At 46.6% G+C, this 24,129-nt stretch overlaps 2 protein-coding genes across 2 annotated transcripts in view; both read left to right on the top strand.

The window, feature by feature from the left end:
• The window catches only part of CAPN5 (calpain 5), a 50,720-nt gene extending 39,692 nt beyond the window's left edge, over positions 1 to 11,028 (top strand). The window contains exons 4-13 of the mRNA XM_003203566.5: positions 7 to 215; positions 908 to 1,100; positions 1,717 to 1,910; positions 2,387 to 2,464; positions 2,985 to 3,180; positions 3,996 to 4,118; positions 4,606 to 4,802; positions 5,154 to 5,275; positions 7,143 to 7,279; positions 7,383 to 11,028. Coding sequence (XP_003203614.1) covers positions 7 to 215; positions 908 to 1,100; positions 1,717 to 1,910; positions 2,387 to 2,464; positions 2,985 to 3,180; positions 3,996 to 4,118; positions 4,606 to 4,802; positions 5,154 to 5,275; positions 7,143 to 7,279; positions 7,383 to 7,565 — 1,632 coding nt within the window. The 3' untranslated portion in view covers positions 7,566 to 11,028. The remainder of the gene's footprint in view (positions 1 to 6; positions 216 to 907; positions 1,101 to 1,716; positions 1,911 to 2,386; positions 2,465 to 2,984; positions 3,181 to 3,995; positions 4,119 to 4,605; positions 4,803 to 5,153; positions 5,276 to 7,142; positions 7,280 to 7,382) is intronic.
• Positions 11,029 to 13,879: 2,851 nt separating this feature from the next.
• MYO7A (myosin VIIA) overlaps positions 13,880 to 24,129 on the top strand; it is a 97,389-nt gene continuing 87,139 nt past the window's right edge. The window contains exon 1 of the mRNA XM_019612314.3: positions 13,880 to 14,012. The gene's annotated coding sequence lies outside the window, so the exon portion shown is untranslated. The remainder of the gene's footprint in view (positions 14,013 to 24,129) is intronic.

Genomic DNA, 24,129 nt, shown 5'->3' with positions numbered 1-24,129 from the left:
ACTCAGGTCATCCCAGACTGGAAGGAGCAGGAGTGGAATGCTGAGAAGCCTGAGAGCTATGCAGGGATCTTCCACTTCCAATTCTGGCGTTTTGGTCAGTGGCTGGATGTGGTAATAGATGACCGCCTGCCCACGCTTCACAACCAGCTCATCTACTGCCACTCCAACTCCAAGAATGAGTTCTGGTGTGCCTTGGTGGAGAAGGCTTATGCCAAGTAGGTACTCAGGCAGATGCAGAGCAAACGAGGACCTTCACACCCCAATTTTCATCTCTGTTCATTCATTAGTTGGCTTATGCCAGTGGAAAATGTCTGATGCCATGTAGAAGCTGGTGATGGTTATTTCTGAATTTGGCTTAAAGAACTATCAGAGGTAACACTGCAACAGGGAGGCAATATGAATCTTTCTGCTCTTATATGATCTGAGGTCTTTTCTTCTTGAGGATGCAGCAGTTTTATAGGTCGGAAGCAGACCAAAGGTTATTGGGGCATATTTGTGGTCAGGGTCCCCACACCAAACATCACTCTTTTTCTTTTCTGGGTATAAGGTCTACTCAAGAATTGGAACTTCTAGCTGGAGGTTGCTTTAGCCTCAGATATTTTGGTCAAAACAACAGCTTTCTTGGGAAGGAGTAAGATGTATCTCAGATACAAAGGAATTTGAAGAAAAAGCCTTCATGTGCCTCAATTTACCCTCAAAACAACATATCCTTCAACTGCACTTTGATTTAAATAATACCTATCTCAGGGATTTCAGGAGTACTGCAAACAGCACAGATCTGATTTTTTCACCCTCTTTTTGCTGTCCAGTCCCACTGAAATACTGCCTTCTCCGTGCCATGTCAAGAAGTGTCTGAGAGCTCTTAAAATGTCAGTGCTTTTGTGCCATCGCTATCACCCTCTTTTAGGTTGTCAGGATGCTATGAGGCCCTGGATGGAGGCAACACAGCTGATGCTCTGGTAGACTTTACTGGTGGGGTCTCTGAACCTATTGACCTGACTGAAGGGGACTACACCACCGATGAAACCAAACGAAATCTCCTCTTTGAGCGTGTGTTGAAAGTGCACAATCGTGGAGGCCTCATCAGCTGCTCCATCAAAGTAAGCAACGTTGCCTGCATGATCATGGTTTTATGGGAGTAGGCATTTTAGGATGTTGTTTATCCAAGCCTGCTGGAGGCATCTAAATTAGATCAAGTAAATTGTGGCCAAGGGTTCATACATTTTCGTATAAATGTCAAAGGAACTTGCACAGGGATGTAGTTTAGTGGGCACGAGGGTGATGGGTTGACGGTTTGACTATACGATCTTATAAGCCTTTTCCAACCTTAATGATTCTGTGATTCTATGAACTCAATCCTGGAGTTCAACCCAACCCTCTTTGTTACTCATTGCTATGTCCAAGAGTGCAGATTCATCCTACTGGCCTTTGAATACTATCAGAGCATTCACTTCCAGGAAAAAAAACAAAAAACATTCTCATGTCTGTATGTGAGCATCTTCACGAACACTGCATTTCAAATCTTCCATTATAACCAATAGAATGAGCATTATTGCTTAAGGAAGATTATGGGACACCATGGGAGCTCAGAGACCTCATGCAACCGGTGAAGACTAGAATGAATCTAGTACCTAATACAATATCAGATACTCCTGATGAGGCAACTTTCTCTGTCCCTGAGCACTGGTGCTCTTCTTCTTGTGTCCTCCTGCCCAGGCTACGTCAGCAGCAGACATGGAGGCCCGCCTGGCCTGTGGGCTGGTGAAGGGCCATGCTTACGCCGTGACTGATGTGAGGAAGGTCCGCCTGGGCCATGGCCTGCTGTCTTTCTTCAAGTCAGAGAAGCTGGACATGATCCGCATGCGCAACCCATGGGGTGAACGAGAGTGGAACGGCCCTTGGAGTGACACGTGGGTGGGATAAGCACTTTTTTTTGGTGGAAAATGTTGGCCTAGAGCAAGCTCTGAGGTTATATCTACACCCATATGATAATGCATAAGCAGTCGTGGAATGTTGCTTCAACCAGTGTCCTAAACCTACTGTTTCATTTGGGTAGATGTATTTTTTGTCCTGGGGTCCCTGAAGGACAGAGCAGGAGGGTGTCTGAGCTTGCAGACGTCACTGAGATTCTGGTGGATGTTGTGGTGAAATCATCAGCATTTCACCCTTGTGAAGGATGGTTGTATGTCATCTCTCTCCTCCCAGTCTTGTTTCAGCCAAAATAACACCCAAAAGAGTCAGCCTGTACCACTGCCATGACATCTGCGGATGGGATGGGATGGGATGGGATGGGATGGGATGGGATGGGATGGGATGGGATGGGATGGAAAACCAAGGGCTGATGTCCCCTTGCCCTCACAGTGATGATTCTGCACTCTTCCTACAGCTCTGAAGAGTGGCAGAAAGTGAGCAAAAGTGAAAGAGAGAAGATGGGGATGACAGTAGAAGACGATGGTGAATTCTGGTGAGTCCTTCCTGAGGCTGCCACCATGAACAGTGTTCACAGTCCTCCCATCTCTTGAAGCATCTCAGTCATTACCATTCAACTGGCTAACCAGAGCAAATGACCTTTCAAGCTATAGGATTTTCAGTTGCATCTCCTCCTTTTGCCCATGGATATTAGCTTTGGCTGGTCATGATCCTAGGATTGCAAGCTGTGCAGTATCACACTGGTTCCAAACCATTTTACTAGAGCACTAGAAACCCGTTAGAAGTGTGTTGAGCATAACCAACTCACCAGGTACACATATCAGTACCACACATACCCATACATGCAGGAGGAGCAATTGCTTTGCTTCTATCAGTCCAACACATACAACTGTTTTGTTTGAACAAATGAACTATTTGTTGTGTGTGTGGAGAAAGGTGTCTTTGTTGGTATCAGTGGCTATCCACAGCCTCTAACAGGTGACTGAGTATCTCCCTGCACCACGCTGCTCAGGAAAACAAAGCAGCATAACCCAGCTCTGTCCTTTCTGACTTAGGATGACCTTTGAAGACTTCTGTAGATACTTCACAGACATCATCAAGTGCCGTCTCATCAACACATCCTACCTCAGCATCCATAAGACCTGGGAGGAGGCAGTGCTACACGGGGCATGGACCAGAAGTGATGATCCCTTGAAGAACCGCAGTGGAGGCTGTATCAACCACAAGGACACCTTTTTGCAGAATCCCCAAGTGAGTCATTTAGCAGAGGACATTCAGAAGTCTTCACACTTGCTTCCAAGGATTTCAGTCTCCTACAGGGACTTAAAACGGCAAAACAACCATCAGAGCTCTGTGCTCATATTTTTAATGTGCTCGTGACCTTTATTGAACTGAGACCCCTGGGCAGAGTGTGACCAGCATCCAGGTCAACTCTCTTAACATTACCCGTCCTAATGGGCATCCAGGTGTCTGGCGTAGACCAGTTTGGCACAAACAAACATCCAAACATCAAATTGTGCCACAGGGAAGTGGTATTAGCTGGTGCCAGTCAAGGCCAGGAAACATTTCCAACTATTTGGATGCCTGAGTGATCAAATTGTATTTTGTTTCCTCAAACCCTGGCACTGTTAAATGTATTAGGACAGATGTAGTCTATAGGGCCATTTCTTCTAGCCTTTCTGGGCTTTCAGAAAAGGCCCTGCTGTATGGTTTTCCTCTAGAAACAAGCTCCTCTGTCCTATTCTGAACTAAGATTCTCAGTAATACGGGACAAGTTATTTTAAGTCCTTCATCTAATAAGCAGATAAAGGATGGTCCATTCCATTGTAGGAGCCGTCATCAAGGATGTGGGAGAGTTGTTTTGTGCTCCCTGCTTTGTATTAGCTTCACTGTTAGGTCTTTGTGAATAATTCCTCTATAGAAGGAATCGTAGCAGACTGCAAGGGGTGAAGTGCTCTGGTACAAGCTCTAGACTCCTTGGATTCTGCAGAACAATTCATAGATGGGTTTACCCCCATTCATACCCAATGCTCCTGTCTTCCTCACCTTCCTCTGTTTGCTTCCAGTATGTATTTGATGTGAAGAAGGCAGAAGACGAAGTGCTGATCTCCATCCAGCAGAAGCCAAAACGGACCAGTCGCAAAGAGGGCAAAGGAGAGAACTTAGCCATAGGCTTTGATATCCATAAGGTAAACTGTGGGTCCTGCATGCTAGCCTGCATCCCCTCAGGAAGTTCCTTAGTGGTGCACTATCCTAGTACTGCATGACCCTTGGCATGACGTGTTTAGCTGTTACTCTGTGTGCCCCATGGGTGTATTCAGCACATCCTGTAGCAATGGTGAGAGATTTCAGAAATGAATAGGGTCAGCATAGACAGGATTTCCTTGCTGAAAGCAGTGGTTTGCTTGTCTCCTCCGAATGCTGAAATACGCTAGTTTGATCAAGTGTTTTGTGGTGGTGACCCAGTGTCAAACTGGAATGTAACAGAGAGTGAGTTTATGAGCCAAGAGAGTTTTGAGAGGCCTCAAATTTTATTTGGGACCGCCTTGCTGGTTCTCTTAATTCCAGCTATCCCATCACTGTGGAGTCAATTCTTGTTGGCTGTCCCCTGATTTGGTAACTGATACATTTCCTCAGTGCTGTCCTGCTGACTGTCCCTCTGTGCTCTCTCGCTAGGTGGAGCTGAACAGGAACTACCGGATGCACACCCTGCAGCAGAAGGTGGCCAGCTCCATTTACATCAACTCCCGCAGTGTCTTCCTGAGGACAGACCTGAAGGAAGGCCGCTATGTCATCATCCCCACCACTTTTGACCCTGGTCATGTAGGCGAGTTTCTTCTCAGGATTTTCACAGATGTGCCTTCGGATTGTCGGTAAGAAACAAGAGTAGTGATGGAGAGAGGAACTGCCTTTTTGGAGAGTGCTTTCTGCTTTTTTTATATGGTATCCCTGACTGGAATTGGCCATAGACTTGTCCAGAGCTAGTGTTTGGCTTCCTTTCAAAGGTGGCCAAGAGACAAAGACATATGGAGAAGTTCCCACTTTGCTTCTAAGCATGATGTGGGAGAGCATCTCAACCCTTGGGTGAGAAGGAGATCAGAGTGGAGAGCAGAGTCTGCCAGTGGATGGTGCATAGGCTTTCCATCCTACTAGAGAAAACTCATTGGCCTACCCATCAGGTAAGGCTGGGCACATCCTAAATATTACACATTTCTCCCCAATAGAGAGCTGACACTGGATGAGCCACCACACACCTGCTGGAGTGGGATGTGCGGGTACCCTCAAGTGGTGTCCCAGGTCCACGTCCTTGCCGCAGCTGGCCTCAAGAATCAGGACTCCCAAGGAGGTAATGGCCTTTCTCTGCTCACTGTGCAGTCCCAGAGGGACTGGGAATTGGTTGTTTCAGAGGGAGAAGAGAGAGGTGGTTTCATGAAGTGAGGCTTGCTGGGAATTCTTATGTCCTCAGATAGTTTTTCAGTGGAAGCATCTGGTTCAAGCACCAGAGGAGGAGAAAGTCCATGGAAAATCTTGCTGTTGCAAATGATCCGCTGTTACATTTAAGCTATCGGCAAGGATTCTTGGGAGATCCTCCCAAAACCTCCCCAGAGCCTTTGGCAGAGGTCTTGTACTCTTCCAGGCTTTCCTCCTAAGCATGAGCAGCTGTAAAATTTAGGAATCATATCGAAAGGCATTTCAGTTGGGAGGACAGATAAGCAGTGGTTGATGTTTTGGTGTAGTCTTCATGTTATTTATCACCTACCACAAAGGGAGTCTTCTTATCATGTCCGGTGCTCAGGGTGAGAGTTTTGCCCTAAGTAGGTTGGCTTTTTTCCTCAGGTTACTCAATACTCACTGTGCCTGTAGCAATGCAGTAATGTAGCCAAAAGTTTCTGAACTGTTCACAAAAACATTTTCTTCCATGGGTGTATGTGGATTCTGGAGCCATAAAATATTTTTTTTCAGCAAGATCTCCCTGGGAATGGCTTTTCCCAGCTGTGTTCCAGCTGTTCAGCTCCCACCACCACCAGCCTGCTTATTCAGTGGTTTCCAGTGCAATGGTATCTCTCGCATCTCCCAGCCTAGTTCCTCCACACCATTTCAGAAACAGTGATTTACGAACTGGAATTTGGCTCCTGCTATGGAATATGAAGATTTTATGAGATATCCCAAAAGAAGAGACTGGTTTGGAAAAACAGCTGTGAAATGATGCAGCTGTGTTTTGCTGGGGGAGCTGGATCCTTGCACACAACAAGCTAGTGAGGAGGTGGTCTGGCAAACAAAAGGTGATCTTAAATCCTGGCCCTCAGGAGGGGGTGGTCCATTTTGTGACATTTCAATCTTTTCCCTGAAATCTTGCTCACAGCAAATACTTTAATTACCATCGTCACCTTTTATAAGTATTTTTAAATATATTTCCATTCTCAGGTTCTCTGTTCTGCCACTAGTTCCTTACTAAATATTCCCAGTTCCCAGACTCTTTGTGGATCTTCTACCTCAGCACAACATGGCACTTAATTTTGGCTCAACTTTGTGTTGTCTCTCATCACCTTGATAGACCAACATTTTTCTTAACCCAGCGTTAGACCTTATACATAAAATCTCTGCAGCATTTGAGTCTCATTCGGTCTAGGAGAAATATAAGATGTGCCAAAGATTTTTGAATAGAGGTGAAAACATATTATCATGCTGAGCTAGTTGGTTCTGACCTTAAGTAAAACCAAGCCTAGTTCTAGAGTATATGAGTATAGTGGAAGCAAGCGTGTTTTTGCAGGCTCTTTCTGTTCTTCTTGGTGTTTCCTTCCATGAAACAAGCTCTGTGAGCCCAGCTCTCTTCTCCATGGTTTTATTTTCACCTACTTTCAGTAAATCTTGTAAGGGAGAGGTGAGCACATCGCTGCCTTCCATGTCCAAAGGCAAGGAGAATTTAGAGCGATGAAGGAGGGCTTAAATAGAATATGAGGTCAGGGAAAAGGTGGCCATTTCATAGCAGTCCATCACCAACTCCTTTCTGAGTACCATGTCACCTAACAGAGTAAGCCCCAGCCATCAGCAGAGCCTCGTGGACATCATCTGGGGTCTGATCCACTTATTGGCAGATATCCATCTCTTCTGGTGGGGTTTGGAGGAAAACTGCTGCATGCAGCCCCTGGGAAAGGGCTCTGAGAAATTACAGGAGATACAAAATAAGGATAATGTACTTTTTATCTCCCTAGGAGCTGACCCATATGTGATAATAAAGTGTGAAGGGCAAAAGGTTCGTTCTGCAGTGAAGAAAGACACAGTGTCACCAGAGTTTGATGTGAAAGGCCTCTTCTACCGCAAGAAGCCAGGAAAACCCATCATTGTTCAGGTATCAGTGATCTGGGGGCTCGAGGTGAGGTTGCACCAGGCAAAGCAAAGTGGGAGAGATTGGTTGGATCCCTTAAGGAAATACCTTTGTTTTGTTTCTTCAGATCTGGAACCACAACTTGATAAGCGACGAGTTCTTGGGTCAAGTGGCACTCAAGGGAGATCCCAGCGACCAGCAGTCCGTGCACACACTGCACCTCCAGGACAGAGGGAACAGAAAATCAAATGATCTGCCTGGAACCATTGCTGTGAGGATGCTCAGCAGTAACATCCTCACCAATGTCTGAATACTCAAGGACTCTCCTCTAGTGCCACATATGTATATAAATGCATATATACATACACACACACATATATATACACACAGCCTATCTACCACCTGCAAGTGTAGGAGAACTATGCATGCATTCCACTCAAAGGAGCCAATCTTGTGTTTTCCATGTTAAAAAATGGTGCCTTGTTGGGGAACCACAACGATCCTTCTACTGGCATCCTCTGCAGCCGCATCACCACCATCCACCCCGTGGGATCGCTGCTGGCACGCTGTGTGTCCTGACAGCAAAGCACGATGTCCAGGTGCTGTTTGTTTACACGGGGCTTGGCACACACGTGTCACCATGCACACGTGTGGCCACCATGGTCCCACCAGCTGCTTCGATGCATCTTCTATGTGTCTGCTTGGTTTTAGAGTAGTGCGCGAGGAGTCTTCTGTCCATGAACTGGCATTTAATTGCTTATCCAAGGAGGCACGTCAGCAAAGCAGAAGGGGAAAAAGAAACTGGGGCTCTTGGGGTGTTTTATTGATATGCACACAGCGACTGGATGGGAAATGTACTAGAGCAGTCACGCAATCCCAAATCCACAGGGTCAGCAAGACTAGTGGCTCCATCACTGTAGGGACCTGCTGTCTCATTCCTGTTCAGCCCCATACTGTCCTGAATTACAGAATCACAGAATGGCTGAGGTTGGAAGGAACCTCTGGTCCATCTATTCCAACCCTGTCACAGCAAAGACATCCAGAGCAGGGTGCCAACCAACCACATCCAGGTTGCTTTTGGAGATCTCCAAGGAGGAGATCTCACAACTCTTTGAGCAGCTTGTGTGAGGACTCCATCACCCACGTGGTGCAGCAGTGCTTCCTGGTGTTCAGCTGCTGATTCTGAAAGATGCAAAAATGCCAACAGCTGTGGTTAGACAACTGTTCTGCAGGGCTATGTTTTTGAATTGGTCTGGCCTTGATTCCTGCCTATGCCTCTCAAACTGCCATTGTGCCTCCTGTCTCCACTGCTTTTTTGCTCTCCCTATCCATAGAGCCTGAATTTTTCATTTTGCTGAGTTGTAACCCCATACTTGGTTTGTCTCCTGGGTATATTCAATGTTGGGGTAAGAGAAGAACAGTTCCTCTGAAGGCCAGAGCATCAGATCTCATGGATGACAAGCATCAGTTCCCATGGATGAGGAGCTTTGCTCAATGGACATCACCTTCACTGCTGCATACAGATTTCTACTGCACCATTTTCAGTGCCTCACTTTCCCAAATGCTGTGGGACTTGAGCTCATGTTAAAGGAGAGGAGTACTCAATGAATGCTCAATTCATTCTAACATTCATCTGCCACCTTCAATTTCCAGTTTATTGATGAGTTGCACAAAGCTAAAGCCAGTCCACAAGCACAGCCCAAACACATCTCGGTACAAAGGTACAAAGCACAGTCCTGAAGTGTGTAAGACCATGCTCCTGTTTGCTGTAATCCTGAGTTTCTCTTCCTTATTCCACTGGGTGGCAGAATCTGGCTTCATATAAACCATACCAGCAAATCCTCTGCAGTCAGCTCCTTGCTAGGGGAATGGAGCACACATATGCAATGCTTCCTGTAAAGAACTGTTTTCTTTTTTTTTTAATTCAAACGAGGCAATCTTGATAGTTTCAGACCTGAGAAGAGTCCTGTCTGCAGGGAGAAGTGAGCGCGTGAACCCTTCTTATGCTATAGAAAGTAGGATTTTGGTCTCTCCTGCTAACTGGCCATGTTTATGCTGTAAAGCTGTGGGTTGTTTTTTTTTTTTTTTTTTTTTTTTTTAAAGTCCCTAAATATTTGCAAAGTCTGTAACGTGGTATTTTGCTTCTCAGTGTCAAGTCAGCTGCTAGCTCAAATCCTGGTGCATCTAGAAGCATATGAATCACAGAATCATAGAAACACCAAGGTTGCAAAAGACCTCCAGCATCTCCCGGTCCAACTGTCCACCCACCACCAATATTTCCCCACTAAACCATGTCCCTAAGGACAACTTCACCCACCTTTGCAGGCTGTTCTTCCTTCCTCATCTTCAGTTGTTAAGCCGTTGTGGGTCAGCACTGGACTTTTGACCAAATTGCTCGCTTTCTTAGGTCTTGTTTTCCAGGGCTTAGCAGCAGGCAGTGACCCACAAGATGCTTTTTCTGGGTCCCACTTATTTCTGTTGTGCAGAACACCTTCCAAATCCTATTGCCATCACTGGGACCCGAATGAGAGTGGCACTGTGCAGAATGAGCTCAGATGCTCCTGCTTTCATAAAGGGACGTTTTGAGCCCAAATTTGAAGCAAACTCTTCATTTTGCCCAGCATAGTTCAGAGTTCTTTTGATTAGATCTTGGTTTTGGGCATAGGACTCATCAATGAAAATAAGTGGGAGAAGGACTATGGGGCCAAAAGTTGTGATTTAAGTCTTAGGAGTGATAGGTGAAAGGGACACCTGGAAATGCTTTGGAGGGAGAAGAGTCATTCAGCTGAAGGAGAACACCACAGAAGCACCACAGGCATTTTGCACCATCAGCACCAGATGGAGGTAGCTGGTGTGCTTATATGAGCCATGTTTTCTCAGGAAATCAGGCTGCCCATAGCTTCAGTAGACCACAGCCATTTGGCCCAGGTGCCCTGACCCCTGCCAAACCATGCTGTGATCCCCAAGAAGTGGCAGTGAAACTTGCTGGGGAGCAGCATTGCCCTGATACCCATGGCCAGCCTCCCTCCTTCGTACAGAGAATCAAGCCATAATGAAAGGCAGCTTTCAATACCTTCTTTAAAATAACAATCGTTATACCATATCAGGACCAAAATGTCTTAATATTGATAATAATTCTGTTCTTTTTATTTCTTTTACTTGTTGAAAACATAGAGCAGAAGCTTCCTTTCCCCCTTCATTTCCAAGGGATGAAGAAAAATTTCCTTTTTCTAACTTTTTTTTTTTTTCTTTTTTGGTCTTGTTCGTAGAGTGGGTTGAGGAAGGTAGTTATTGAAATGCCGCTGTTCGTGTCAATGCCTTTTCTCTTTGAATAGAGTGAATGGATGTATTCCAGTTTTTTTTATCTGAGGGGTGGGCAAACCTGATGAGGACTTTCCATTCCCCCCCGCCCCTTCCACCATAGATCATAGAATAGTGGAATCATGAAGGTTGGAAAAGACCTTTATGGTCATCGAGTCTCAACCATCAACCCATCCCCCCCGTGCCCACTAAACTAAGTGGTGTGGGATGTCTCTGATTAATTTTCTGTTTCTTTTATTAATCACTGCATCGGTTGCAAGTAGCCTGTCACTACACTCCATGAAATCCCCTCTTTTTTTAATGTGATGGTGTTAAACCAGGCTATGAGCTGTCTTCGTCTCCGAAGGCACCGATGTGTCACGCTGCACAAGATCGGCGAGCGGTCAGAACTGAAGGCCAACGTTGTACAGCTGTAAACCTCCTATAAATAAATTGTGTATATTTTATTCAGACTCCCTGCCTCCAAACTTGCTGTGTTCTTCCAGAAGGCTTTCGATGGACACCAGGTGGCTCTGCAGAACCTCATTTGTTGTCTTGGTTCACTGAACTCCATTCAAATTATTTATTTTGTTAACTCTGAGACAGGGGCGAAGCAAAATGTTCATAGAATCATAGAATGGCCTAAGTTGAAAAGGACCACAATGATCATCTAGTTTCAATCCCCCTGCTATGTGCAGGATCACCAACCAGCAGACCAGGCTGCCCAGAGCCACATCCAGCCTGGCCTTGAATGCCTCCAGGGATGGGGCATCCACAACCTCCTTGGGCAAATATGTGAAGGTTTTGTGCAAAGTTACCCTCATGTTCACTGGGCGAAGCCATGGAGGAGAGTAACCACCTCCAACTCCGAACCCTTTACTTCCTTTATCTCAAAGTCATCACAGTGCAGGGGTCTTGGGGTTGGTTTCTTATCTCTTTTTGAGTCTCCCTTGACTTAAAAAAAAAAATCTCTGCAGTCTGGGAAAAATAATAACAACAAGAATAATAAAAACTGTAAGATTATGGGCAAAGCAGCAGGAGGATATGATTTTGGGTGGCTTTCCCTCAACAAAGAGCCCTGCAGATTGCACATTATAGAATCGTAGGACTATTTGAGTTGGAAGGGACCCTTAAAGGTCATCTGGTCCAACTCCCCTGCAATGAACAGGGACACCTACACCTCCATCAGGTGCTCAGAACCCTGTCCACCCTGACCTTGACTGTCTCTAGAGATGGGGCATGTTTCTTATAGCTCCTTTGGATAAACTTTGGGGAACTTCTCTCTTTTCCCTGAGACTTATTTGGTGCATAACTAAAAAAAAAAAAAAAAGTTTATGCAAGGTTGGATGAGCCAAAAATCATCCTATGTGCTTCCACACCAACACTGGCTTTGGCTTTGAGGTTTTGCTGGCACAGTAAGGCTTGAGAGCCAAGGCTGCTTTGCAACTATGCTGATGGCACTCAAGTGGTGTACAGAAACACATGTTGGCAACATGGGTAGGGACGTTGGAATTGGTGTGAGGCCAAGAGCAAATCAATATGGCGACATTGGAACAGTGTATATGGTTGGAGAGCAGCAACAGGGAGTAGAGTGGACCCAGGTTTCCCAAGGGTCCTGCAGCATCTCCTCATCCCTCCAGCACTGTCATCTCCTGGAGATTTCTGCCCACTAATGTTAAATTAATAAAAAGGGCACTTTGGGGCCTCCTTTTGACCTGCAGGAACACCTTTGAGATGAAATGAAAATAGTCACAAGATGGGGTTGGAGTGCTAATTCTCCTTGGAGTTGGGTCCCCTATAGCCTCCAGCTTCCCATTTGAGCATTCATGTGGAGTACCCCAGCATGGATCTGAGCCTCCTGCCACCTGAGCAAGCCGAGGATTACCAGTGAGAATGGCTGCAGAGGCAACAAGGCTCTCATCTAGGGGTTCAATGTCTGTCCCTCAGAGCTGCTGAGGTGGTGCCATGTCCTTGGCCAACATCCGCAGCATTGAATAAGCAGGGATAAGCTGGTGACCCTTAACATTGACTTTGTTAAATAAGTTTCTATGGGCTTAGGAAGGGATGTGGTGGCCACAACATGACTTCTATGTTTTGAGCAGAATTCCTTGGTGCGCCTTTGGAGGACAAGACTCTCTGATAGTGCACTATTTCCATGTCATCACCAAAAATTCAGCCATCCCCAGGAGAACACTGTTTGAGACATCATCTCACACATTTTGGGGCATATTTCTATGGAGAGAAGAAGAATCTTAGAGGGCATTGGTACCATTTGCAATTAATTTTCAAGCTTGTAGGGCCCTACCTTTGCTAAGGCCCACAGAAACCAAAAACATGCTCCAGGTCTGCTCAGCCAAGAGAAGCTTAGAAACACTTTGTGTGTTATGCTGCACAACCAAGGTGTAGTCTGCAACAATTAGGAGATAAAATGCCAGGCTTCGTACTCAGTAAGAAGCTCTGGGGATGTTTCACAGCACAATTAAAAGCAGGAAGGAGAAAAGACATCAGCCCTGATTTGGGCAGGGAGTCAGCAGGTCAGAGTTAAGCTCTTAGACACAACCTCAGCTCTGAGTTTCCTGGTCTTCAAGCATTTCTCTCTGCTGACTTCCCCATTTTCCACATTTACAAGCTCCGGTTTGTGCATTCAAATACACCTTTCAACATCTAAAGGGGGGCTGTTAGAAAGAAGGGGACAGAATCTTCAGCAGGGTTGTTGGGCTAGGACAAAGGGAAATGGTTTCAAACTCAAAGAGATTTAGATTGGTTATAAGGAAGAAGTTTTTTTTATGATCGATGTGGTGAGATACTGCCACAGGTTGCCCAGAGAGGTGGTGAATATTCCAAGGCACCCAAGGTCAGGCTGGATGGGACTCTGAGTACCTGATGGAGCTGTGGGTGTCCCTGTTTCACTGCAGTGGAGTTGGATTAGATGGCCTTTAAAGCTCCCCTCTAAATCAAACAAATCTGTGGTACTACGATTCTATGATTCCATCAACATCCCAGAGGACCTGGATGAGATCTCCTCGTTTTGCACATCCATGTGTCCCCAGCATGGTGTTGAGAGGTGTTCCCAGTCATCCCCTTGCCCTAGAAGCCATCAGGACTCTGAAAAACGAGGACTTTGCTATTGCAGAACTCTTAGCTCCATGGGTTCCACCATTCGGGGCAGCCCCAGGGATGCAGGAGGTGACCTATCGGGGCACGGGGATGCACGGGAGCGCATTGGTCGCCGTGTCCCCGGGTTGGAGGTATCTTGTACACGTACAGACACACACACCCACGTACACACACACCAGGGGCTGGCTGTAACCCGGCTCCTCCCCCGCTAAGAGGCTCAGCAGCGGGCAGGGCAGCCGCTGCCCTCTCTCCGTGCAGGAGGCAGCGCGGATCCGCTCTGGGCACAGAACCCCTTCCCCGGCCCCAACCCTACCCCCGACCCCGGCCATGCCCCGTTAAGGTAAGAAGGGGAGCGACAGGTTTGCAGCCGGGAAAAAGCCGGCTGGAGGCTGGGGATGCTCGGGGCGGGGGGGGAGGGAGGTTACAGTGGGGTGGGGATGGAGAGGGGTCCTCTTCCAGCGACCCCGCCCCAAAGCCCGGATCGAACCTGGAAAAGGGGTGAGGGGGGTGGGTGTGGGGTTTCCCCACCTGCCAGGAATGGCCGGCAGCTCGGCTCCTGCAGCACGGATTAGTGCCTCGCTCATTTCTTGGCGCTGATTAATTTAGCTCGGGTCACCCAGAGCTGAGCTGGGTGAGGTGGGGGCTGTTCCCCTCCTGTGCTGGGATCTGAAGGATCCCTCTCCTTCCTTCCACGTCCCCTTCATATTCTGGGATACGTTTGGGTGTGCTTAGAGATGGGGAGGGGCCGATGGGGGTGTGGTGCTGCTGTACTGTCTGTGGCACAATGATCTCAGGTGTCCCCCAACCCCACCGGTCCTGGGGACACCTCACCTTCTCTTTGCTCTGCTCCAGCCCCAAAGCTTTGTATTTCACTGCCCAGTTTGGGAATGGGGCAGGGGCTGTGCTGCACCAGCTGTGTTTGGTAACGAAGTAAGATCCCTAAGCTTTCCTTGATGCAGCCATAGTATCCTAAAAAGGTGCAGTCAGCATCTCTTGGCATCTCAAGGAAAATTGGGGTGTACAGTGGATGCATCCTGCAGGCAATATGGTGGGAGAATTTAAGAGGCAACAGATCTGTGAATCAAAGATTTCTTGGTTCTCCATAGCTCGTGTATGGCTGCATAGGGCCCGGAGGTGGTCTCACAACCCCAGGTCATTGCATTACTGGGAGTGTGCTTCTCTCCATAGTCTCTCCATAGTTGGTCCAAAGACCAACTGCATGGGGTTAATCTGTTCTTTGCTTTGAGATCTTGTGGATGTAGCTCTCCCCTCCTTCTCCACTGTGGGATGCTTTGGCTCTTATCTCTGTCCCCAAGAATGAGGGAATCCCAGCGTACCAGCTGTGGTGATGTGAATGTATGGGAAGAAGCTTTTGCTAAAGCTTCAGCCAAAATCTGCTTTCATGTGAGACCTTGTGCAAGACCCCCACTGTCCTGCATCTCCAGAGGACAGCAGAACAGAGACAAACAGACTCAAAACAGTACAGCTCTTCCCTTCCATAGATTGATGCTCAAGTTGTTGTCACCTGTTGCACTGCAATCCTTGAGCTTGCAGATTTCCAAACACAGCTGCCTAAATAATGCTTAACATCAAAGCTGCGGTCGTAGTGAGCTGTGCTCTTTCCTTCCTACTCGACTTTTTTTGTTAAAGCTTCTGTAAAGTCAACATGTAGAGCCAGAGTCTGTTCTTGAGCTGTGGGGCAATACCAGAGTAATTTCACAGAGTTCCATCATCCCCTCCCTGACCCAACATTAATGAGACCTGAATCAGGCCAAGGGATGAGCCCCTCTCTATGGCAACGTTATTTCTAGCTCATTTTCCCCCCTCCAAGCAGCCGATCCGTCTTGCCCTCTATTAAGTTTCCACGGACCAGGGGCTGCTGTACAGTGTTTCCCTCTTACGCTTGCTAACTTGTGACTTCGCAATCCTTTGGGTTGCCATGGAAAGGATTATGCTGTGATTAATGAAGGTATTGTCAGTCCATAGGGTTTCTTTTTTTTTTTTTTTTTTTTTTTTTTTCCTCCAAAGCCTTTCCTGGAACAGCAGAACGGCAGAAAGGGGCAGAGGGGAGAGGTGGCTGCAGGCGCTGTCAGTCCCAGGCAGGATTTTGTATTTTTTCCACCAAAATCTTGCTGTCAGGTAGCAGCTGCTGCCTCTGCTCCTTGCCAGGTCACCTCTGTAGGTTCCTTTTGAGGGAAAAAGGAGAAATGTTGACTTTCATAGTTTGCCTGGAGCAGAGCCAGATGTTTCTTGCTCCCGAAGAGCAATGAGATGAGTGTCACTGTACCACAGGGCTGACAGGATGTGCAGCTTTCTGCTGGGAAACACTCTTCTCTTCTAGCAATATGTGGGGAGAATCTGGTGTGGGATGAGCTGTGCTCTGGTGCTGTTGGGTCCCCAAGGCAGAAAATTTCTCCTTCCCAGCAGTGCTCGTGCTTGGTGTACCAACCATCTCCAGTGAGCACTCCAAAACCTTACTGCACCAAGCACATGTGAACCTCTGCTCTGCAAAGTGCTGAGATGCCAGGACAGAACAGAGTGCAGTTGTTCCTCTTTTACAGAGCAGCAATGAACAATGTACAGAAATCCAATGAAAAACGGGCATTTGAATAGACAGAGTGCCAAATACATAGGCAAAAATCACAATCCATAAGTCTCTGGGGACACCCTCACTTCTCAGCACTGCTGACTGAATTGCGTCCATCCTGAAGAGATTGGCTTGGGCTAGAGGGGACCTTAAAGCCCATTCAGTTCCAACCCTTGTCATGGGCTGGTTACCCTTCACCAGCTCAGGCAGCTCAGGGCCCCATCCAGCCTGGCCTTTGGCACCTCCAGGGATGGAGCACCCACAGCTCTCTGGGCAGTAGTGCCAGGGCTTCACCACCCTCGGAATAAAGAATTTCTTCCTAACATCTAAACTAATTTTCCCTGCTTTTAGTTTAAACCATTCCTGCTTGTCCTATCACTATCAGTCTGTGTAAATTTGGTCCCCTCCTATTTATAAGCTCCCTTCGGGTACTGGCAGACCACAGTGAGGTTTCCCTGGAGGTTTCTCTTCTCCAGGCTGAAAGGAGCCCAGATACTTGAAGGGAGTTGAAACTTATGCTTTAGGTTGAATAGAGACTTTATGGCAAGATAAAGCAGGAATTCTCACAGTACTGGAGAGAGGATGGGCACGAGATGAAGATCGGCAGAGGGTAATTATCAGAAAGAGAATGTATCTATAGTGCTTGGATGAAGGGAGCTGTTGATGACATGCTGTAAAAGACTTTTAGAAATATTATGGTTTAATCTCATTTTGCAGGTTACAGCTATGAAACAAGTTTCATTTCAGAGGGTATTGCGAATGCTGAAGTACAGGGAAAATGTTGGAAATTAGGAAAAATTGCTTCTCAGAAAGAGTGGTCAAACATTGGCACAGGCTGCCCAGGGAGGTGGTGGAGTCACCATACTTGGGGGTGTTCAACAGCTGTGGAGATGTGGCACTGAGGGACGTGATCAGTGGGCATGGTGGGATGGGTTGGGGTTGGACTTGGTGATCTTAGAGGTCTTTTCCAACCTTAATGATTCTATGAAAGCTGCTCTGAGCAGCCCTCAGGCTGGGCTAGACTTGGGAGCAAAACCCACTTTTTGGGATCAGACTGTTATATGTTGCCCAGTGCAGCTGTCATTGTCCCCTCCCCCTCTCTCCTCTCCATTCCCTTCCCCTCCTCTGCAGCTCCCTACACTCCCATTCCCTTTCCTTCCGTTTTCCCTTCCCTTCCCTTCCCTTCCCTTCCCTTTTCCCTTCCCTTCTTTTCTCTTCTCCCTGTGATGAGATCCAGGCTCCCCCTGCCTGGCTGAGGCTGTTAGGAGGAGACCACTTCATACATTAAGACAGAGGGATACAGAATGTATGTGCATCTTGTAGTTGGTTGGGCTGCAAGCCCTATATAATACTTCAAACCCCTGCCTCCTCATCTGTGTCTTAGGGTGTTTTCCAGCATCAGTGGTGCCTGCCCTTTGTGCTGTCCCTACTATTTCTGTCCTGCTTCCTCTTATCCCTCAGCTTGGTTGGATCAGTGCCATCAAGGCCAGCAGATTTACCCTTTGTTGAAGCAAACTCCAGAACCCACATGCATTGAGTTTCTCTTTCCTACAGCCTGCAGAAGGTTTCAATCTAGAGAAATAAATGGGGTTATTTTATCTATAATCCCCATCCAAGAGCCTTTCTCAAGCCCACTGAGAAGCTGCATTTCTTAATCACTGCACAGTGATTATGACCCCTCCCCATTTGGTCTTGGCTGCCATTCATCGCAGAGGAATAACAGAGCCAGGACAACCCAGATATCTGTGGTCTGCCTCTGTGCTGCAGCTTGGGAAATAGAGCATAGGAAAAGAGACAAAACTGTATTTATGTTATTTTGTTGGTGGTTTGTTGCTGCTTTTTGTTGTTTTTTTGTTTTTGTTTTTGTATGCAAACTTCATATTGCCAGAATTACTGGGCTGGTAGTGTTACCGCATCCTTAAGCTGGAAAAAGATGGACAAAATCTGTGGTTTCTGCAGGCTTTCAGGGCTGCTGATCATCCCTGAGCACTTGGGGTGCCTTGGCACAGCCTGCCTAGGGGCCAGGATCCATGGCAGGAGCTATTAGACCTTTTATGTAATTTGGTAAAGCAGCACACGGCAGTCTATAAACAATTAATGAGCAGATCAGCCCAATCTGCTGTGTACTCTGGTATACCCTGAGAACACTGCTCTTCCCATAGAAGGAATTACTCCTCACCAGCACAACGAGGTGCAGAAGGAAGCTCTGTCTCTGAAGCCACAGTGCTTGTGGATGCTAGAGCAGGTCCTTATCCCAAAGGGAAGAGAGTTTCTAAGCGTGTTTCTTCAGGAAGGCACTGAGATGCTGCTATCCCCACTGCTAAATGTCTCATCTGTACCCAAATAAGAGATAAGCAAGCACCCAGTGATCTTGGCCAAGTCTATGTGAGAGCCACAAGAGCTTGGGATGCCCCAATGGGCATATCATGACTGCTCTTCATTCAGGTTTGTTGTCCTGGTACAGAATGGGGTGGTGGGAGAAAGAAAGCTGGTTGAGCAACCTTATTGTTTTCAGAAGTAATCCTCTGGATCTCCCTCAGTGCCTTTTTTGGGGATTGGAATTAGATGATCTTCAAGGAATCTTCCAACCCAAGCCATTCCATGATTCTATGATCTTTAACCCAAGCCATTCTATGATTCTACAGCTGCTTTGTAGCAGACTACTCTTTGGAGTTGCAAACCAGACCCTGCCTTCCCACCATACAGCTCAGCAGTTGGGGAGGATATTAAGAAAAACGTTGGACTAAGACCAGGAAAATGCTTTGGCATGTCTCCATCAGCACCCATTTCTTACATGAAGATGGGAGCAAATCACAAATAGTAACAGCTATCATTTTTCTTGATGGGATATCTGAAAGTGCTGCAAACAAGGGTGTGAGTGGAGCAGCTTGTTAAAACTGGAATAAATTAAGTCCCTGATTAGAGCTGACTCGTTCATCTAGTCTAATTTCCATAGGAAGCAAGGCTTACATGGCCACACTGCCTGTCTCTTCAGATGTGTCACGTAATCATGGTAGAATTTGTTGGCCAACTTCAGTCCAAATTTGACAGAGCTGTTGCAAAGAGATTGAGTTCCTAGGCGCTTCATGACAATCTGCATGCAGGCGTGGGTGAAAACTTGTGCCCTGCAGTGTGGTGTCAGTTCTCATCGGACACCAGAGAGACCAGTGGGGAGAAAGTTGCTCTGAGGATCTCATCTGCAGGAAAGGCTGCCTGAGGGCACTGTGTCCTGTTGGCCATCAAGATATCATATAGATTGGAGTTTGTTGGATGTAAATGAGGCTTTGGTAGCTGTGCTGCTGACGGAAGGAATTCTAGTGTTATTTCTGACTCTGCTCTTTACCAGGTGGGGTCTTTGCATAGAACAAAGTCAGTTGACCTCTTGGAGCCTCCAGTTCTGTGGCTCATCCAGGCTGCTCGGGCATGTACTGCCTTTCTGTTTTCAGCCTTTTGCAACACCTAGCACTTCTGCCCTTTAATCTAACCTGTGCTTTGACAAAGACCTCCAAGCACAGCTTCACCTCATCTAGCTGATGCCCTGGAGAGCACAGAGCATCATCCCACGTGCCAAAGCACACCCAGCACTGTCACGTCCCACCAAAACATGAAGAGCAGAAGACAGAGCAACGAACAGCCCCTTTGACTCAAGTTCCCCAGCTGCAAAATTAACACAGCATTTTGCATCTGCAACCAATGAGTCAGGGAGCGTCTGTCCCCTTTCAGCAGGGCTATTATAGGGCTGATGTCTCCAGCTTTGCCTCAAGGTGCCCCGAGGGATGCAGAGGCAATTGCTGTTAGTAAAATGGCTTGCATCAAGGGCACCCGGAAAAAGCAGAGCAGAGTTTCTACTTGGTTTGTATCAAGTTTCTTTTCAAGCAAAACTCGATAGGTCAGACTTGGTGACCTTAAAGGTCTTTTCCAACCCAGATGGTTCTACTATTCTGTGAAAATGTCCTTTGAAGTCATCAGGTGTCTCAGCAGCATAATGCAGGGCTGGTACCTTCTCATTTGAACTCACTTAATCCTGCTGATACCAGCTGCACCTGGGGAGTGACCCCAGCCTCTCAAAGGGCTCACTGAGTTTCTCCAGCCCCACAGAAGACAAGAGAGTGGTGTTGGGGAGGGCAGAGGGAGAATATTTCTGAAAAGCCCAATAAGGGGCTCCTGCTGAAAGAAAACTGTGAAGGACTGTAAGATCTCACTCTAGCCTGCACTAATTGAACTGAAGTGAGGGAAGTCACCCCATTAGGGAGCAGCAAGAACAGAGGCTGCTTATTAGGACAATTTAAGGACAGAGAAAAGAAAGGAAGCTGCCTTTATTAAAGATGTTTTGATCTGGAGTCAGGCACAGACTTGGTGTCTACAAGAAGCTTAGCCCTGGTTCTGCCCATGGCTGCCTGCATGACCCTGGGGACAGTCACATCCTCCCTTTGTGCCTCAGTTTCCCTCTGTGTGATATGAGGACACCATCATCCCCTCCTCTGTAAATTGTCACAGATTCATGAGTGAATAACACAGCTCACCAGAGTGATTACTGTACGAGTGAATGCAGTAAGGACTCTCTTTGATGAACTTCTCTATAGCAGGAAAATAAATAGCAGAGGGTCAGTAATGAAGGTGTCGAGCTGCAATTAGTCTGAGAAACTCCTAATTCTGCCATACAGGAACAGGCAGCCTAGGTGGATGTCACCATCCCTGGAGATGTTCAAGAAAAGGGTTGATGTGGCACTGAGGGACATGGCTATTGGGCACACTGGGGATGGGTTGATGGTTTGACTAGATGGTCTTGTAGTCTTTTTCAACCTTAATGATTCCGTGGTTCTATCTATATACAGCCTGGTCTAAAAGGGAGTACTTCATTGGATTTAGAAGGACCCCAAGTGCCTAAATCCACCTGAAACCACCTCAGGAACAAATTCCTACTGTGCCACAGGACAGGTCATTTAATACCCCCTTTCTATTCTGGGGTCCTGGTTCCAGTCTGCTATGGATGCACTGCCTTTATGCTGCCATGTGACTTGGACATAGTAGATTCTTGAGATAGAAAACTGAGTGGGGAAAGGACATCACTGACTTTATCCAGACCAACCTCCTTCATAATGACATGCCCCAATTATTCCTAGCTAGAGTGAATAATATAAGGCCGGGATGTGTGTATAATTTTTTCAGGTGTATATATAAAGGGTGTATCATTCTATATGGGGATATATATAACAGAATCACAAAATCATTAAGGTTGGGAAAGACCACTAAGATCATGTCCATCCCCAACCCATCCCCACCATGCTCACCAACCACATCCCTCAGTGTCACATCTACGCGGTTCTTGAACACCTCCAGGGACAGTGACTCCACCACCTCTCTGGGCAGCCTGTGCTAATGCTTGACCACTATTTCAGAGAAGAAATGTTTCCTAATATCCAACCTGAACCTCCCATGGCACAACTTAAGGTCATTACCTCTCATTCTAAACATTTCCTTGGACTGAGTTGGCATTGTTCTCACATTATAGACACAAACTTTGTAACTGCTTAAGCAATATAACCAAGAGATCAAACTCTCCTATGAGCTAATTGCTAATGGCTGTGGTTCAGCTGCAAGGCTGGCAGAGCCCAGGTGGATCAGAATGTTGCAGCCTCCTGAGTGTGGTGCAAACCGCGACATGCCACACATGAACCTCCTCTCAAATCCATGTGTTCATCGTAAAACGTATCTGTCTGAGGTTAACCACTGCCACGTCTGCATGTACACCCTGCACTGTTAGTGGTATGGGCTGAGCAGCCCTTGAAGGAGCAGATCTGTGGGGACCCCAGTAAAATTCAAGACCAGAAAGGGGACATCCAGTACAGCCCAGCACCATGCAGGAAAGCTCTGTTCCAAGGAGGAGAGCCTTGAGAGCATTATTAGTGTCCTGAATCACCCTCAGGTTCAAATACAGGCTTCATTTTTTATATGTTCTTGTTCTGTGACAGCTCCCATGTGTAGACCCTAGCAGGACTGGAAATTCATCTACAGAGTACATAAAGAAGAGATGAAAACAAATTGCAAACACCCTTAGGACAATCTGCTAGTGCAGCGTTGTGCTGGAACTGACTCATTCTGCAGGTCTGGATTATGCTGAAATTACACCTTGCCACAGGATACTTTATTTGATTAATTATTGTGGCTGTTGAAAAATACTCCATGGCTGGTAGAGGCTAGTGCACAAAAGAAAATTGCCCTCCTCAGGAGGCTGTGCAGAGCATTCTGCAGCAAGCTGGGATCAGATGCCTCAGTGATGCTTTGTTCTGCTCTGGCTTGAAAGCATGGAGAGGGAGAAAAGGTCAGGTCTTTTGTTCCACTCCTCTACCTGCTGGGCTTTTCGGAGGGATTGAATGCAGGGTAAATCTATTGAGCTTCCTGTTGGAGGCTTAAAAATTTGATGCCTGATTACTCTCAGAAGTACAGGGGCTAAATATTGATTTTCTGACTTTTCAGAGGAGGGAGTTTTCTGTGGTTTCTTGCTCTAATGCACCTTTGTAGCTCAAGTTGGAAAAAATTATTTTCCAAAAGAGTAGTAAAGCATTGGCACAGGCTGCCCAGGGAAGTGGTTGGAGTCACTGACACCAGAGGTGTTCAAGAACCATGGAGATGTGGCACTGGGGGAGATGGTTTAGTGGACATGGTGGAGACGGGTTGATAGTTGGACTTTGGTGATCTTAGAGGTCTTTTCCAATCTTAATGATTCTATGATGCCCTGATTTTTTGGCTGGGACTCGATCAGATGCAATGTCTCTGAGGAGTCACCAACCTGGAGGTGTTCAAGGAACGTTTGGATTTTGTGTTGAGGGACATGGTTTAGTGAGTACTATTGGTGACAGATGAATGGTTGAATAGGATGATCTTGAAGGTCTTTTCCAACCTTGGTGATTCTGTGATTCTGTGATTCTTGCTGGTACTTCTACCAAGACCCTTCCAGTGGAGGTTTGAAGGACATGTCAATTGCACAATGACAACATAGTGGTCTTTTAGCATATTCCTGGTTGCTAAGACAGTGCAGGGATGGGATGGAAAAAGGGATGACCAAATAAAAACAGTCACTTCAGGCTTCCTCAGTGTTCTACGGAGAGAAATAACATTGGTTTCTCCAACAGATTGAGTGCATCAGCCTTAGAGAGCATCTACTTATGACAGGTATTGGAGTTGATCTCCGTCGACTTCATGAACTGCAGTATTTAATCACTGGAGTGATTAAATAAAAGGCTCAATCCCTTTGGCTTTCACATGAAACTCGAAGCACAGAGAAAAAAGGCCAAAAACCACAAAATCAACTAAATGACAAAATGACAATGTTATCACAGGAGAGGAAATGTGTGCTGATTTGGTGCAGAAAGCCACAGCAGAGTGTGTCTTAATGAACACTCCTAGGTTTTGCACATTTTTCTTACTCCATGGCCTCCAGACTGGTTTGGATAAGTCTTGGTGACAATAGCCCCCAGCTCTCTTGTGATCACTGTACATAGAATCATTGAATTGTATGTTTTGGAAGGGAGATGGCCAATGGGAGGCAAAGAACTTCCCAGGCATTGTTTTGTACCAATCGTAAGAAGCAAATGCATCGCAGGATGGGCTCTGGCCTTTGGGGAAGCATTCACTTTTGTCTGGAGCCGTGTTTAAAATTCCATCTTAATGCTTGCAGCATGTTTGGATTGGTTTTATTTCTTTTCTATAGGAAATGTTCAGACGTTGCTCTAAGAGACAAGATTTAGTGGGGACATACTGGTGGTAGGTGGATGGTTGGACTGGGTGGTCTTGGAGGTCTTTTCCAACCTTGGTGATCCAATGACTCTTTAATACTGTCCTATGCAGATGTGATGTTAACACACATCTC

The sequence above is a fragment of the Meleagris gallopavo genome, chromosome 1 (assembly GCF_905368555.1).
Source record: "Meleagris gallopavo chromosome 1, MGAL_WU_HG_1.1, whole genome shotgun sequence".
In the NCBI taxonomy this organism is placed as follows: domain Eukaryota; kingdom Metazoa; phylum Chordata; class Aves; order Galliformes; family Phasianidae; genus Meleagris; species Meleagris gallopavo.
The sequence above is the reverse complement of the archived record's forward strand: the minus strand, read 5'-3'. Positions and strand labels throughout refer to the sequence as shown.